This window comes from Frieseomelitta varia, unplaced genomic scaffold (genome assembly GCF_011392965.1).
Source record: "Frieseomelitta varia isolate USP_RPSP 00005682 unplaced genomic scaffold, Fvar_1.2 scaffold_825, whole genome shotgun sequence".
Taxonomy (NCBI): domain Eukaryota; kingdom Metazoa; phylum Arthropoda; class Insecta; order Hymenoptera; family Apidae; genus Frieseomelitta; species Frieseomelitta varia.
In genome coordinates, this window is record NW_025110618.1 from 25,989 (window position 1) to 39,993 (window position 14,005).

Genomic DNA, 14,005 nt, shown 5'->3' on the forward strand with positions numbered 1-14,005 from the left:
AGGAGTTTGCAATGAAAATTATTCGATTCTTGAGAAACGTAACGGAGAAAAGTTTCAAAGGTAATGGAGTATTTTGTCGACTCGAAAACGGTAGTAATCTAAAAGTGTTTCTCACGTATATAAAGACCGACGAATGTTGGATTCCAAGAAAGAGGGGATAAGGATAGTCCATATGGCGTCGTTAACTCAGGATCGTGTTCATCGCTCTCGATGCCCGATCCTGATTCTCGATCACGATTGATTTATAACGTCCTCCGTTACGATTAATTTACAACGTTGTAATCAATTAATTTAAAATCCTATGTCATCCTGTACTGTACGAAAAATTGATTTCACGAAACACTTGAAAACAATTTTTACCATTGACACGCTAGATTCTGATCGGTTGTTCCATTATTGAGATTAATACAACGCCTCGATCTCCCGATTAATTGTCAAAATTGAAACACGATATGAATTCTTTTATCTCGACAGAGTCGTGTATTTAGCGCGTTTACACGTGATTGCAAAATGGTGGAGGTGTAACGTCAGATGCTGCTCAGTGGAAAGAATGCTCGGTAGAAAGAAAGATGCGCCGGTTACAAAGACAAACGATGCAAGACAAACAAACAGATAATAAATCATAATTTTCTTTGCAGTGTATCTTTTTTTCTACTTACGGCTCGGTTGGGGTCAAAGAGCATCGCGGTCGTGAACGATTGGAGGCGTCGTCCCGTCACGCCACGCGTTTCTTGTCGATGATAAAACCGATGGAATAACGACGATCTCACTCAGTTTGTCCGTTCTGCTTCGTGAGTCTTCTGTAAGCCACTTATCGGCACTCTTATGACGAGAAACGACCGTGTTTCTCCTTCACGAACGTGACAACATTCGCGTTGTCTTCCGACTCACGGAAAATTCATCGTTAATATCCAACACAAACTCGGCTTTCATTAATTTTCATGAAAAAATTATTGAATAATTGTGATATTGACGCAAGTGTTAGAACCGGTTATTCATGTGTAATATCGCATATGAATTTCTTCGCAGTTGCATGTCAAGTCATTCAGCCGAATCATTACTCGGACGATCTCGAGTTTTTCCGTTCGAGACAAAGATGGGATGAGACTTTGTCTCCTGAGTGATTACTCCGATGGAATCGATCTTCGATATTGACTCCGCTTGTCGACGAGTTTTTTGTTTACCCGGTCGATCGGAAACATCGAAAGCATCTCACTCTATCATCAACTGATACATAGTCATTTGCGACGATCATTTTCTGTGCGTGATAAAAATAGGAATAAATTGACGGATGATAGACAGCTGTTTGCCCTTGGTTTTTGAACGTGATACAGTGCGGTATAAGGATAGAGGACAGCGATATTTAAAGATAAACGTATAGAGGGAAGAAGAAAACTCCAGAAAAAATATAAAGAGAGGGAGAGAGAGAGAGAGAGATCGTGAAACAAAAGACAGAGATAGGAGACAAGAGACGCTTTGGGGAGAGACTCCAAGCCAGAGTGGTTTGAACACGGGCCCACTGATGCTATAGTAGTACAGTTCGAGGAGTCAGCAGGAGCTGTCCGTTTATTAACCGAAGTGTCGTACAGGAACGCGTTATGGTGGCGTCTAGCAGCTGACAGCGCGCGGCCATACACGAATTCGAGTGTAAGGGAGGATCGACGAAGAGCTTCTTGCCGATTGCTTCACCATGATACGAATATTCGCGGACACCTTCAGGCATCTGATAAGTGAGTGTCTCGGAGATACACTGTGCGTTCAATTTCATTTTCAAATCAAACGTGTACCATTTCGTTGAAAGTAACATCATCGGTCAGTCTTTTAATCACCAAGTCAATGATAACTTCTTTATTTTTATTTTTCTTGTATTCTATTTTGTTTCTGGACATTAGAAAATTATTTTCTAAAGAATATTATATAAAAATACAGATCTGAGAATCGGTATTATGTAAAAGTACATCTGAATTAATCAGAGAACGAAAATTATTGCTGTAGATATTCATTCGTATATTTTATCAGACATTTAATCGAATATTGTGAATTTAAAAATTATTCTATCTAGTTACAGTGTCTAAAAAAGAGAAAAAAGAATATCAACCGAGACTCTCGGTTAAGATTAACTTCCGTTTGAAATGTAGTCAGGAAAATATCATTCAAATCGTTTTTGTATTCGTGTATATATTTTTAGATCTTTAATTTCTTTTCTAGTACATTAACATGGAAGAGATAAATTACTAAAGAACCTTGAACTAAGTGACATTGATATTAGGTTTTATCTTAACATTTATTTAACCGGAAAAGATAGAAGAAATTTAACCGGAAAAGATAGAAGAAATTTAACCGGAAAAGATAGAAGAAATTATTGGAAAAACCCAATAAATCGACGGAAAATACTCATTTCTCCCTGCGATGATCGTTTCGAAGTAACGATAACGAGAAATGTTACGTCATTTCGTTTCGCTTCATTAAACTACCGAATGACAGTTTCCATGTTGACGTGCTCATAAATTAGCACAAGTCGATGTAGCGGTCATATTAATCAAATTATTTATAGCACCTAGAATTCGTCGTGACATGTTTATACAGAATCATATGGACGTGTTTAGTATCCGGTCAAAGCACAATTACATTTCAGTTGACATTTGTAATGTGATTATTTCACACGTATTTAAACATAACAGAGAGGGGGGAGGGGGATCGATTAATTTGCCATCTGTGTATCGTTCTGTGTAAAATCAACAACAGAAAAAAGAACAGAAAATTAAATTAGAGAAAAATACGGCAAATTCTTTCTTTAGTTACTAAAAACGATGTACAATAAGCAGCGAATGTACGATAAGAAATTCGTAACATTCCGTCCTGAATCATTTTCAGCTGACGTTGTACACAATGCACAGGAAGTCCGTTCGACCGTCTCCGATAATTTTAGTCAACAGTCGGCAAAAAAAAATATTATCCATCTTGATGTTATGTAATTTCACGATGTATCGCGAACGTCCAATTGTCCGTCAGGATTATCACTCAATCTTCGCTCCTATTCTCTGCGGCTAGACTCATTCCATGCGATTTTGTTCCGAACTCCATTCAGCCATTGACGAGCGGAAAAAGAACGAAGCTAAGTTCACGAGCTCACCTTGTGCTCGTCCTGTCGACCGGAAAGGAAGCTTTTCCCTCGACATTGTTTCCCGACTCGCCTTTTATCGACGATTTCCATCGGCCTTTTTGGACGCACACGATCGATTCCTGCTTTTTTCTTTTCTTGCCAACCTTCTTGCGCGGCAAGCGCGTGGTATATACGTGACTGATGCAACGTACAGAAACTCGTGCACGACACTCGTTCTAGATTCTCTGCTCTTCTGCACAGCCAAAACCTGTATGTACATATTGTGCAGTTGGGGGGCAATTTTCGATGGCCTTTGTACCCAGCATTAAAATTAGGCGAACAATGTGACGCAATATCGTGCTTCCGATCACAAATCCGTCTATTCTCGTGTCGCTTAATTGTCGCTCTTCTATTGCGTTCAATCGAGCCGATTCTTCTTCGTTTTATGTCACGAGTAACGATCGATCCGACTCGATTCTTGCTGTCGAGAGGAGTTGTAGAGAAAGGTGGAGAGAATTTTAAGCTGGCAAGAGGCCGGTGTACGTCAGTGGAATGTAATTTGGATTTTTGCTCTCGAGAGAAGCGGTGGATATAATTTTAGAGAATTGCAGATAGAGTTGACGATGACGTAAACTTTTTCTTTGAAAAGATGCTCGTTGATACTCATACGACGGAATAGTTCGTATTTTAATATGATTTTATATAGCTTTAGTTTGGAGTAATATCGAAAATTATAACAATATAAATCAAGATCTTGAGGATTTGGTATTTCAAGTCTTTAAGGTGTAATAAATTATTCGTTATAATATAAACAGCGCAGAACGTTATTCCGTTCTATTCTAGACTGACTTATGTCAGATTTTCAGCTCTTTGTATTTGTTATGTATTTGTCGAGTAATTTGATTAAATATTTTCTCCATATCAAAGTGAATGCACGTATATGACAGGAATCTCCAGAAGTTGGATTACGAGGCGTCAAACTCTCTCGATCAAACGAAACGAAGATAGTGACAAACGATTAAACTTTAAAGTCATCTGAACTTTGAAATTGTCGTTTGAATCTTCATGAAATATCTGGTATCAGTTGTTGTCGTTTCTCTTCATTTAATTCTTCAACATTCGTTGATATTGACTTCTCTTATTTTCATTTTCACGTTCTACAATTTTTACGAAGCATTTACTGTTCTTCGCGAAATTTCACGCAAGATAGTTCTAAAGCGGGGAGCCAAATTTCATACACCTCGAATAGCAAGACAAGTGTGGTTTCTCTTTCCAGTGTTATAGACATTATCCGTTATAAAATTTCGCAAGAATGTTTCACGAAGCCAAGAAGATTTCGTTCTTACTTTCTTAAAAGAAAGTATCTTAACTTATGAACCTTGCCAGCAAGTCTCGTGAATTCTGTATTAACCTAGCATCCATCTTCGAATCTTGATATTTCAGTCTTACTCTCGCTTTATATTTATAGAATTTTACATGCATAGATATCGAATTTAATTGAATTAGTTTCTTTACCAAAATAACGCGCAGGAGATATAACTAAGTCTTCTCAAATCCTAAATTTATATCAAAAGGTCTTCTCTAATTAGCATTCTTCATGTAATCTCTCAAGTTCATTTCTCTGTTCAGTACGATGTGTAACCTTCCTTTTTAATCGGTCCTTGAGATCTTGCCCATAAAGGGGATTCTGTTCTCTGATTATGAGACGATCATGCACCGTTCTCCGAGACGATTCTGCGTCACACTTGAGGAAACATTCTGGCCTTTAAGTAGCATCTCGACCAGTCGGTCACTCTCAAGGATTAACTAAGTTAGAGGGTTAGCGACAATTGCGACTGATTGAACGATCAGTGAAGAGACCCTTCGCTGGTATACTTGAAACGCACCGGTTTCAGTTCGTTCGAGTGCCTCGTGGAACCTGGTCGATGAATCGCAACTTACCCGAAACTTGTACTGAACTGTCTTCAAATTGCTTTAATTGGTCCTATCGAAAGTTTCGTTCGGTAGTCAGTGACAAGAATTGTTTCTCGCTTCACGAGTTGCATCTGCTAATTGGACAGGTACACTTTTCTAGATACAGTTTGTCTCGTGTGTTATTTTTATTTTCTAATTGAAGATACTGTAGAACTTCATTTTATTTATATTTGGATATGACACTTCGATTGGAGCGAAATTTTGTTCCCGATTTTTATCGACTCTGAGAGAAAGGTTTCATATTTTCTTTGTTATTATTATTTTCTTTTTCACCTAGATCCTACAACTTTGTTTTCAAATTATTACTCGTGTCATTTGTGTAATTATTAGGTAGTAAGAAAAATTGGCGATCGCCTATTATATGAACTGTTAATAGTACGGTTAATTGTTTGAAAACTATTTAAAATTATTTGCATCGAGGAACTATGATTACTTGACATGTAGAACCATACAGAGAATCAACAATATATCATGTGATTCATTCGGGTGAGGTTTAAATTAGTTTATCTCATTTATCTTGAAAACGGAAGGGTTGCTAATTGCATTTCCTATTAACGTAGATTGCATTTGTTCGTTCAGTTAACAAAGTTACGTCATCAAACTCTAAATGAATAAAAATGTAAAATAATAAACTAATTACTCGTAAGTTAAATAAAAGAAAGAAATTATGAATTCGCATTAGTATTTTAAGTAATTTCAAGCGATTATTTTGTGCATTCGTTATCGCATAATTTATTTTATAAGTTCACCCTAACGTGAGAACGCGATATCGTTGATTGAAGTACATACTTATACCTAATTTCATCTTATCATTCAATAATACAAAATCAAAAGTTCGCCCCATCGTTGTTATTTTATGTTTCATACGCTATTAAGCTATCAATCTTCATATCGTGGACTTCATTTGCTCTCGACTTTTTAAAAATAACTTTCAATACCAAAGTGGTCAAAATATATTTGTTTTGTCATTCGTTTGTCGCTGTAAGATACGAACGGTGTAATGTTTAATTATTTAAATAACAGACCAAAATTTATGATTTTGTTGTGGCATTTGATTACGCAATAAATTCGTCCGCCTGTCGATGTTTTGAAGACTATTTTGAAGACTATTGGAGATATTTTGAGAATTATTAATAGAAACATTATTTATGCCAATTGCACATACGTTTCAATATTTGAAAATTTTGTACGAGTAATTATTTTATGATTTGAAGACTAATATATTCAAAGACTACAGAAAAATTCTTATCGACGCTTTTTCATGAAATAGGTTACTTAATCCATTTGCGAGAATAATGTATAAATGATCTTATTACGCAAATTGATAATTTCGTAATGTTAGAATTATCAGATTTGTATAATTTTTATTAATAAGAGCTCAGTTTATTTCTTTATATTTCAATTTATTCGATGGAATTTAGTCACGAGTAAATTTTAATGTATATTAATATTGAAAGTCTCACAATTTGCATTCCGTTTAACGATTTTCAACGACTTTCATTAAGCATCGCTCCCTTGTTCGAAGAATAGGAACGTGAACGACGCGTGGCTCCATCGTGGATCGGAAAAATAAAATGGTTACAGTGAAATGAAGCGTCGATATCCAGTGACCCGTGTCAGAGCAACAGTTCATCAAAATCTTCCCACATTGAACAGCGATAACGAATCGTTCGATTCTCACGTAATCGGGAATGTTTCTTTACTGCAGTAGCATTGGTGCATGATACGACAGAGAAGGCAAGACAAGACAATATTTGATAATCTGATGCCACAATTTTGTCAATAATTCTCGATTGCAGATATATATTTCATCTGTTGGCATGTCAATATAATTAATCGATTGACGAATGATTCTATTAAACTGTCGACCGGATGTATTTATAAAAATTTTAAAATTAATAAAACTGGTTTTGTTAATTTGGTAAACGTTTGGAAAAAAGAAGGAAGAAAGCAATATATTAAAATTCAATGCGAAATTATATCACAATTTTACAGTTTGTACTTACATGCAAGAAAAGTTTCGCTTCTATTTTATATATTCAAACAAATTTATTTTATTAAATTCATTGATTAATTAATTTATCTCATAATTCGTTTAAATGAAGTAGAAATAACTATAGCGAAAAGAAAATTGTCTTAAACTTGAACATGAGAAAGATATTAATATCACTTGATAGAAGTATTAAAATAAAAAATAGAAACAAGTTCGATTCATGTAATACACCATGTATGATGACGTACGAACGAGTTTACATTTTCTATTTTAAACAACATAAATTTTAATCGTCCAATCAATTAACAGGAAGCTGAGATGTTTCAATTAATTACAGATAAATATGATGAAAATAGAGCGATCGATAATAGCGATGGTACAAAATCAGTGTAATTGGGTCAATCGATGTTCTTGCAAAGAAGTTCGACTATCGATAAATTACACCGGATAAGGACGCATTCATATCTTTTAATTAAAAATTGGTATGATACCGTTCGAATGAAATGTGATATCGTTATTCGGCTTCTATATTCTTTCGGATTCCAATAAAAAGAATATCAAATACTTTTACCTTAAAAACAATAGTCTTAATTAAATTTTGAAAATCACAATACATGATTTGTAAATGTCTGATCTCGACGAAAGAGAGAGAAAAAAAAAAACAATGAACACGATGTTCTCAGTTTTAATAACGCAAAAATTTAGAAGATTATTACTTCATTGGTTTTTTGCCAATCGTGACTATGTGTCGAGTCATCCGAATGGACTTTGCACGCTCGAGCTATTCTTCATATTCTATTCCACGAGTCGTTAAATTATTAAACATCGCGGAACATAAACCAGTTCGCGATCACGTAAATACATAGTTCGATAATTGAATTTCTTTGAACTAACTGGTTTTAACTTTACCGAGAATCAAGCGAAAGACAATCGAAATATATATTTATTTGTAATAAAAACAGAAACGCGATTCGCGTCACTGAAAATAATTTAGAAAAATAATTTAGAACGTTGTTCGTTCGAAGAGAAAAACAAATATAATTTTCGACAACAATAGAAATGCTAAAGGCTATTTAATGATACCAAATTTTTGTTCCTGTTCTAATAATTTATCCCTCCAGTAACTATTTTATTTTGAACTTGAATAATATTAATCGTAGTTTACAATTTAAAGAAACTTACAATTTTATTTGTAAACGACAAATATCATTTTTCAAATCGTGGCTCACTGCAAATGTTTTCATAGTATCTGTAACAGAAAAATTAGATGGATGCGAAATAAACAGAAAAATTCACAATTTGTTGCTTCTCTCTCTTTTTCACTTGGAAAATATTGCATTTCAATCGTGATCAACTAAGCGTCTATTTTGAAAAGTGAATAAAGTGAGAATTTTCTAGAAATTATTTTGCTCACTGAAACAAATCCAAAATCTATGTTATTTCATGTACATAATAACGACCAAATGTATCATGAATTTATAGTATTATCATAACTCTAGTTGCTAGGGAACGATGTTCATTTTGTAAATTTAAAATTAAATCAATATTTGAGTTTAGTGCAGAGAAAAGAAAATTAAAATTCATCCGAGATATTGATAATAATTCTCTTATTAAATCTCGATAATTAGTAAATTGAAAAACGATTTATCGTTTCCACTGCAACCAATAAGATTAAAGAAATTCGTACGAAAAATATCAAACTCTAATTTCAGATAAGAATAAAACTCGAAATTATCGAGAATTTTCCAGTAAATAAAGTAAAAATACTTATGATTTTTCATTAGTCGTTCACCTTGTACTTGGTATCAGTTCCTTTCGAAATATTGATCGTCCAAGTGACGTACTGCAAAGTAATCGCTTATCGTGCTTGCGAATTCGCGTTTCCGTTGTTTGATAATAATATATACTTTTACGCTGCATTTGTCGTGAATATTTTCTCTCTAACAACGTAGTGATCGAAAGACAAAGAATGTATAGCGTACGACCGTGACCATTTCGTGAATCTAAGAAATCATTTCTCCAAAACAAGAATCGTCCAATTTTTTATTGTTCGCGTATTTTAAAGAAGTAATAATTTTTACTATTTCATGATGATTTCTTGCTATTTTGGTGATTAATTTGTTATATTGGTTTAAATTAGACTCGAAAGTAAAATACACGTTATGTTCGCTATTTTTGAAGATACAGATGTATTTTTAGTGAAAACATTTCAAGCAACGTAAAATTTTATAGTGTCGGTAGTAGTTGCATACAATAAGCGTGTATTTTCAGAGCGATGTGTCTGCTTTAATTCCCTTTGTATTTTTACTGTAAGACACTTTCATAGACGAGGTAAAATTCTAAAACTGTGATTTCCTTCCTTTCTTTTAGATTATTTAATGAATTTTGGTAAACCTTGAATTTTATTATTCTCCATATTATGTATTTAAGAAATTATATTCGTTGCAAAGTGTATTGTATTTCAAAGAGGTTAAAATTAAAGGTAATGGATAAGTTACATTCCTTCCACAATGGAACTGGTGACTTTGATAACAGATACGGACGAGAAATGCGTGTTCTTTCTTCCTCCCTTTGCAAAAATAAATTGTATTCTCGTCTTCGTTTTCTTTTCCGATAATAAGATTTGATCATTTAAAATGAAATGAAACAAGTACATACTAATCAGATATTTATCTCCGTCAATTTCAATTATTACAAAATCTTCAATATGATTTAATCAACATATACTTTTATTAGAAAACCACGTACGTCTTTAGTCGATGGTATCAAATCAAATGAGTTGTTCAAGCTTCAAATTCGTAGAGAAAATTTCTAATTCTGCTTGACCTTGTTTCTTCCCCCTAACATATGATAGAACGTACAATTTACGTTCCACATGATTCACCGAGGAAATATAAATCCTAGTTGTAGATGTTAATTCTTCACGACCGAAAACACACACGTGAACACATCCTGGAACATGTTTCTATGAAAAGAAACGGCAATCGGCTCGAGCGTAAACGTGTTTTATGGGGCTTGGCCGTTCTAACTTTGATATTATCGGAGGAGCGTTTTCGAGGGCATGATACTCCCACAATCAGTCTCTAAAAACAGAAGCCATTTTTGAGAGCTGGCCGTTTGTCTCCAAGTTTCCAAGTCACCATCGTAAAACGTACCCGGCAGAAAAAGAATTTTTTGTATTACTTCTCTGCTAAATACACACAGAAAATTCTCTTTTCTTTCTTTCTTTGCTACACACGTATTGTGTTTCTTATTTTTCTTTTCCTTTCTTTTTCTATCGCACAAAACATCGAAAAAATCATGGCTTTTATAATCTATGTTTTTGAGATTCTTTTTCCGTCTTTCTCAGACTGTTGACATTTTTATACATTTTCTTATGCGTTTTCAAGTATTTTAGTTGGAAGACTTGTATAGAGATTTTTCATTATTTATGTATTGTTATTTTAACATGTATATTGTTATAGAATTTCTATACTATTCTACAGTATCAAGACTGAGTTATAGAATTTTTATTCTATTCTATAGTATCAAGACTAGTAACAAGAATTACAAGTATTATTAGGAATTACTAATGAACAGTACATGAAAGTTCGATTAGAAGCTTTCTATCGGAAAATTCATTTGTTCAAATAATTTTTAGTGATCTCTGTATTGTATGCAATGAAGAAGTTTTTATCTTTTGCTTGATCCTCTGCCACGAATGGAGAGTCGATGATTGAGAAAGTTTCTGAAATATTTTGTTTTACGGAGTTTAACGAATATGAAACTCCAAACTGTCAACAAAGTTCTGAGACCCTCGTATCATCCATGTTCCCTTGTTATCAGTCACTTTATCAATCATTTTTCTATTTTCGTCTCTACATATCAGCGATAATATTTGCTTTTTATGTTTGCTTAAACTGTAAATCCACTCTTCAGAACTGATATCTACACTGTTTAAACAAAATATTTGCACAACTACTTTTTATAATTCAATGTTATCATAAAAGTTATCTGATAACTAAACTGCAGATTTTCATACACGTAATAAATGCATATTGAATATTTTATACATATAATAATGCATAATATGTATTTAGTGCATATCAAACTGTATAAACATCCGCAATTCACTGATGACATATCAAAAAGGTGACATCATGTTCAAAGAGATTTTAATCTTTTGTACATATACGTAAAAAAATACAAACAATTGAAACAACTTTTTAAAATCGATATCTCCAACAAATTGGCGCGAAACACTACTATCGCATCCATAACTCGAACTACCGTATCTGTGAACCAGCTGCTAGCGCAAAGGGTTAATATTCCCCTAAAATAACAATTTTATTTAATTTCGTAACAATTTTACATTCAAAATCTCATAGTTTTCAATTTATCTGTCTCCAAAATTTTCATATACAGTTCATGCATATACATGTATATAAAGCCTAAGGGTCAAGGTCATAAAATTTGCTTTAAGTAGTCAGTCGTTGATTAAAATATTCTCGTGCAACGAAGTCATTTCTTTTATCTCATATTTCGACAGCCACGTCAGCGGTGATCCTGAAGACGGAACAGGAGCATCATCGGATATCCAATCTTTCAGGGGACAATATCCTTGGCGCAGGGGTCAGGATTGGTCGAGGTGAGGACGCAGTCGCTGTTAGCAACGGGAACATTATGGATTCGGCGCAATCAGCCATGATGAAGCAAACAGACTACGTCGTAGGTTAGTAAACCAAGCTTGAACAAATTCTTTTCAACGCATTGAATGGACTTGTTAAATAAATTCTTCTATCTCGTCCAATCGCTTCTGTGATTCGTGGAATTACGAGTTCACTCGAATTATCCGTGATATTTCAAAATTTCGCCGAGAAAGATGATCGTTGCGACGCAAGAATAGTTTGTAGATAAATCGACTGATTCGATGTGTCAGTGTTTTAGACAATTCTGGACAATTTTCTTCATCGTTATCATCCTTTTTTACAAGCGAACTGTGACACGGTGATTCAACATGTTCTTGTAAAAGTGCAAAAAATGCAAAAACGGAAAATAGTGAAACAGAGGTTGTGTTTCGATATCACGTTATGTGTGATCAGCGATTCTCGATATCGACATGTCCAAGAATTCCGATGATATAATCGTCATATAATCAGTGAACTGATGTTTGAAAATTGTCCAGATACGTGTATTGCGTAATACTATAATGATACATGTCATTTCAATGAAACATGCAAACTTTATTATTCTCTTCGTTCTTCTATTTTCCTCCTTTTTTAAAATCGTTTGTAATATGATTCTTTTATGCTTACAATGAAGTATAAAAAATACACGCTATTTATTAAACACACAGCAGTCGATAATGGAATCTTAAAAAATTTTTTGTTTTAACAATTACATCTTTAAATAAATTAAATAAGTTATATACGCCATTTTATAGAAAAAGTTATTACTTGTCCGAAAAATCACTTGAAAATTCCTGGTATGAATTATCAAGCAACGTAATTTACTGATTTTCTAATTTGCAGTCCATTAGACTTGCTCACCTCTGTTAAAATTAGTTTCAAGATAATGCGAAAACTTTTCCGTTCACTATCACTGTTTACGTTTGCCGAGTTCCCATCGTTTGCTCGTTTTCTGGTATTCATTATAAATTCCTATATAACTAAAGTTTTATCTAATTATATAGGAATATAGCAGAACAAAGTTTCGGATTACATCGGATCTTATCTGAATTGGAAGTAAGACTATTAAAAAATAAAATATGATAATTTTCAATGAATTTGATTGAAATTGAATTTAATAGAAATCAACTTGGAAATTTTGTATTTAACAATTAAATTTGAAAAATAAAATTTAAATTGATATTGAAATTTGGAAAAATATTGGATATTTAATTATATGGAAATTTTGAAGGAATTGTGATTATGAAAGATTCTACAAAAAGAAATGTAAAGTACTGGATTTGATTATAAGTAGTAATAAACTTTGTTCGTTGATTAACGATTGAATATCGATTTTGCATCGAATGACGGACTGTCATGAATGTCATAATTGAACAACAGAAAATTGAAGAAAGTTATTGAATTTTCATCCGTTGGAATACTTATTTAATCTTATGAAATACTTATGTAATATAAAAATATTCTATTCGTCACTAATGCTAAAGACGTTATCCAACAACTCGTAGAATGTTATCCAACAGGTTTTTTTTTTTTCGTTGTGTACAAAAAATTCTGTAAAATATTATACAATCAATGGACTTTATATCAACAATAATCTTTTTTCTTCATTCAATATGTTCCACGACTTGCTACCAACCATTGCCATAGAAAGTTTCATTCAGTTTCTCTTTTTTTTAATCTTAAAAAACTAACAATGAGACGAGAAACGATGAAACTTAAATTGAGACTTCATTTTCAAAATGAAAAGTTATCCTTCTCTATTATATCAGAGATTAAAAATTAAATTATTTGGAATTGCTAATAATTTGCAATGATCTTCTTTGCCAATTAAGAACTTCTTGATCTATTATCATTATAATTTATCGACTTCAGATAGCTTGATGATAGATATACAGTAAAGAAATATGATATAATTATTATGAAAAATCAATTTCGGTAATTGGAATCGTAGCCGGTCGATTAAGAGGCAATCAGAGCGCGGAAACGTTGGTGCACGCGAATGGCAAACTTCAACGATTAGTCAACGTAAGAGCAAAGTTCACTATGCCACACGCTTCTTGGAGGCATGAACCGTAGAATGGCGAATCGCAAAAGCGGAGAACGAAAATCCCCACGTGGCACAATGCACCTGTTAATCTATGCTTTTCCAATTTTATAGATGTTGTCTTGCCGACCGTCCTAATTGCCCTGTTGTTCGTTGGCAATGCCATCATCGTCTACATTATCTTTCAATATAGAAAGAGGTGAGTAAAAATGGAATAATAATTG

General features: G+C 33.4%; 1 protein-coding gene across 1 annotated transcript in view; it reads left to right on the top strand.

Moving 5' to 3' along the window:
* The window catches only part of LOC122536366, a 29,213-nt gene that overhangs the window by 14,074 nt on the left and 1,134 nt on the right, over positions 1-14,005 (top strand). The window contains exons 7-8 of the mRNA XM_043668682.1: positions 11,599-11,781; positions 13,896-13,980. Of these exons, the coding sequence (XP_043524617.1) occupies positions 11,599-11,781; positions 13,896-13,980 (268 nt within the window). The remainder of the gene's footprint in view (positions 1-11,598; positions 11,782-13,895; positions 13,981-14,005) is intronic.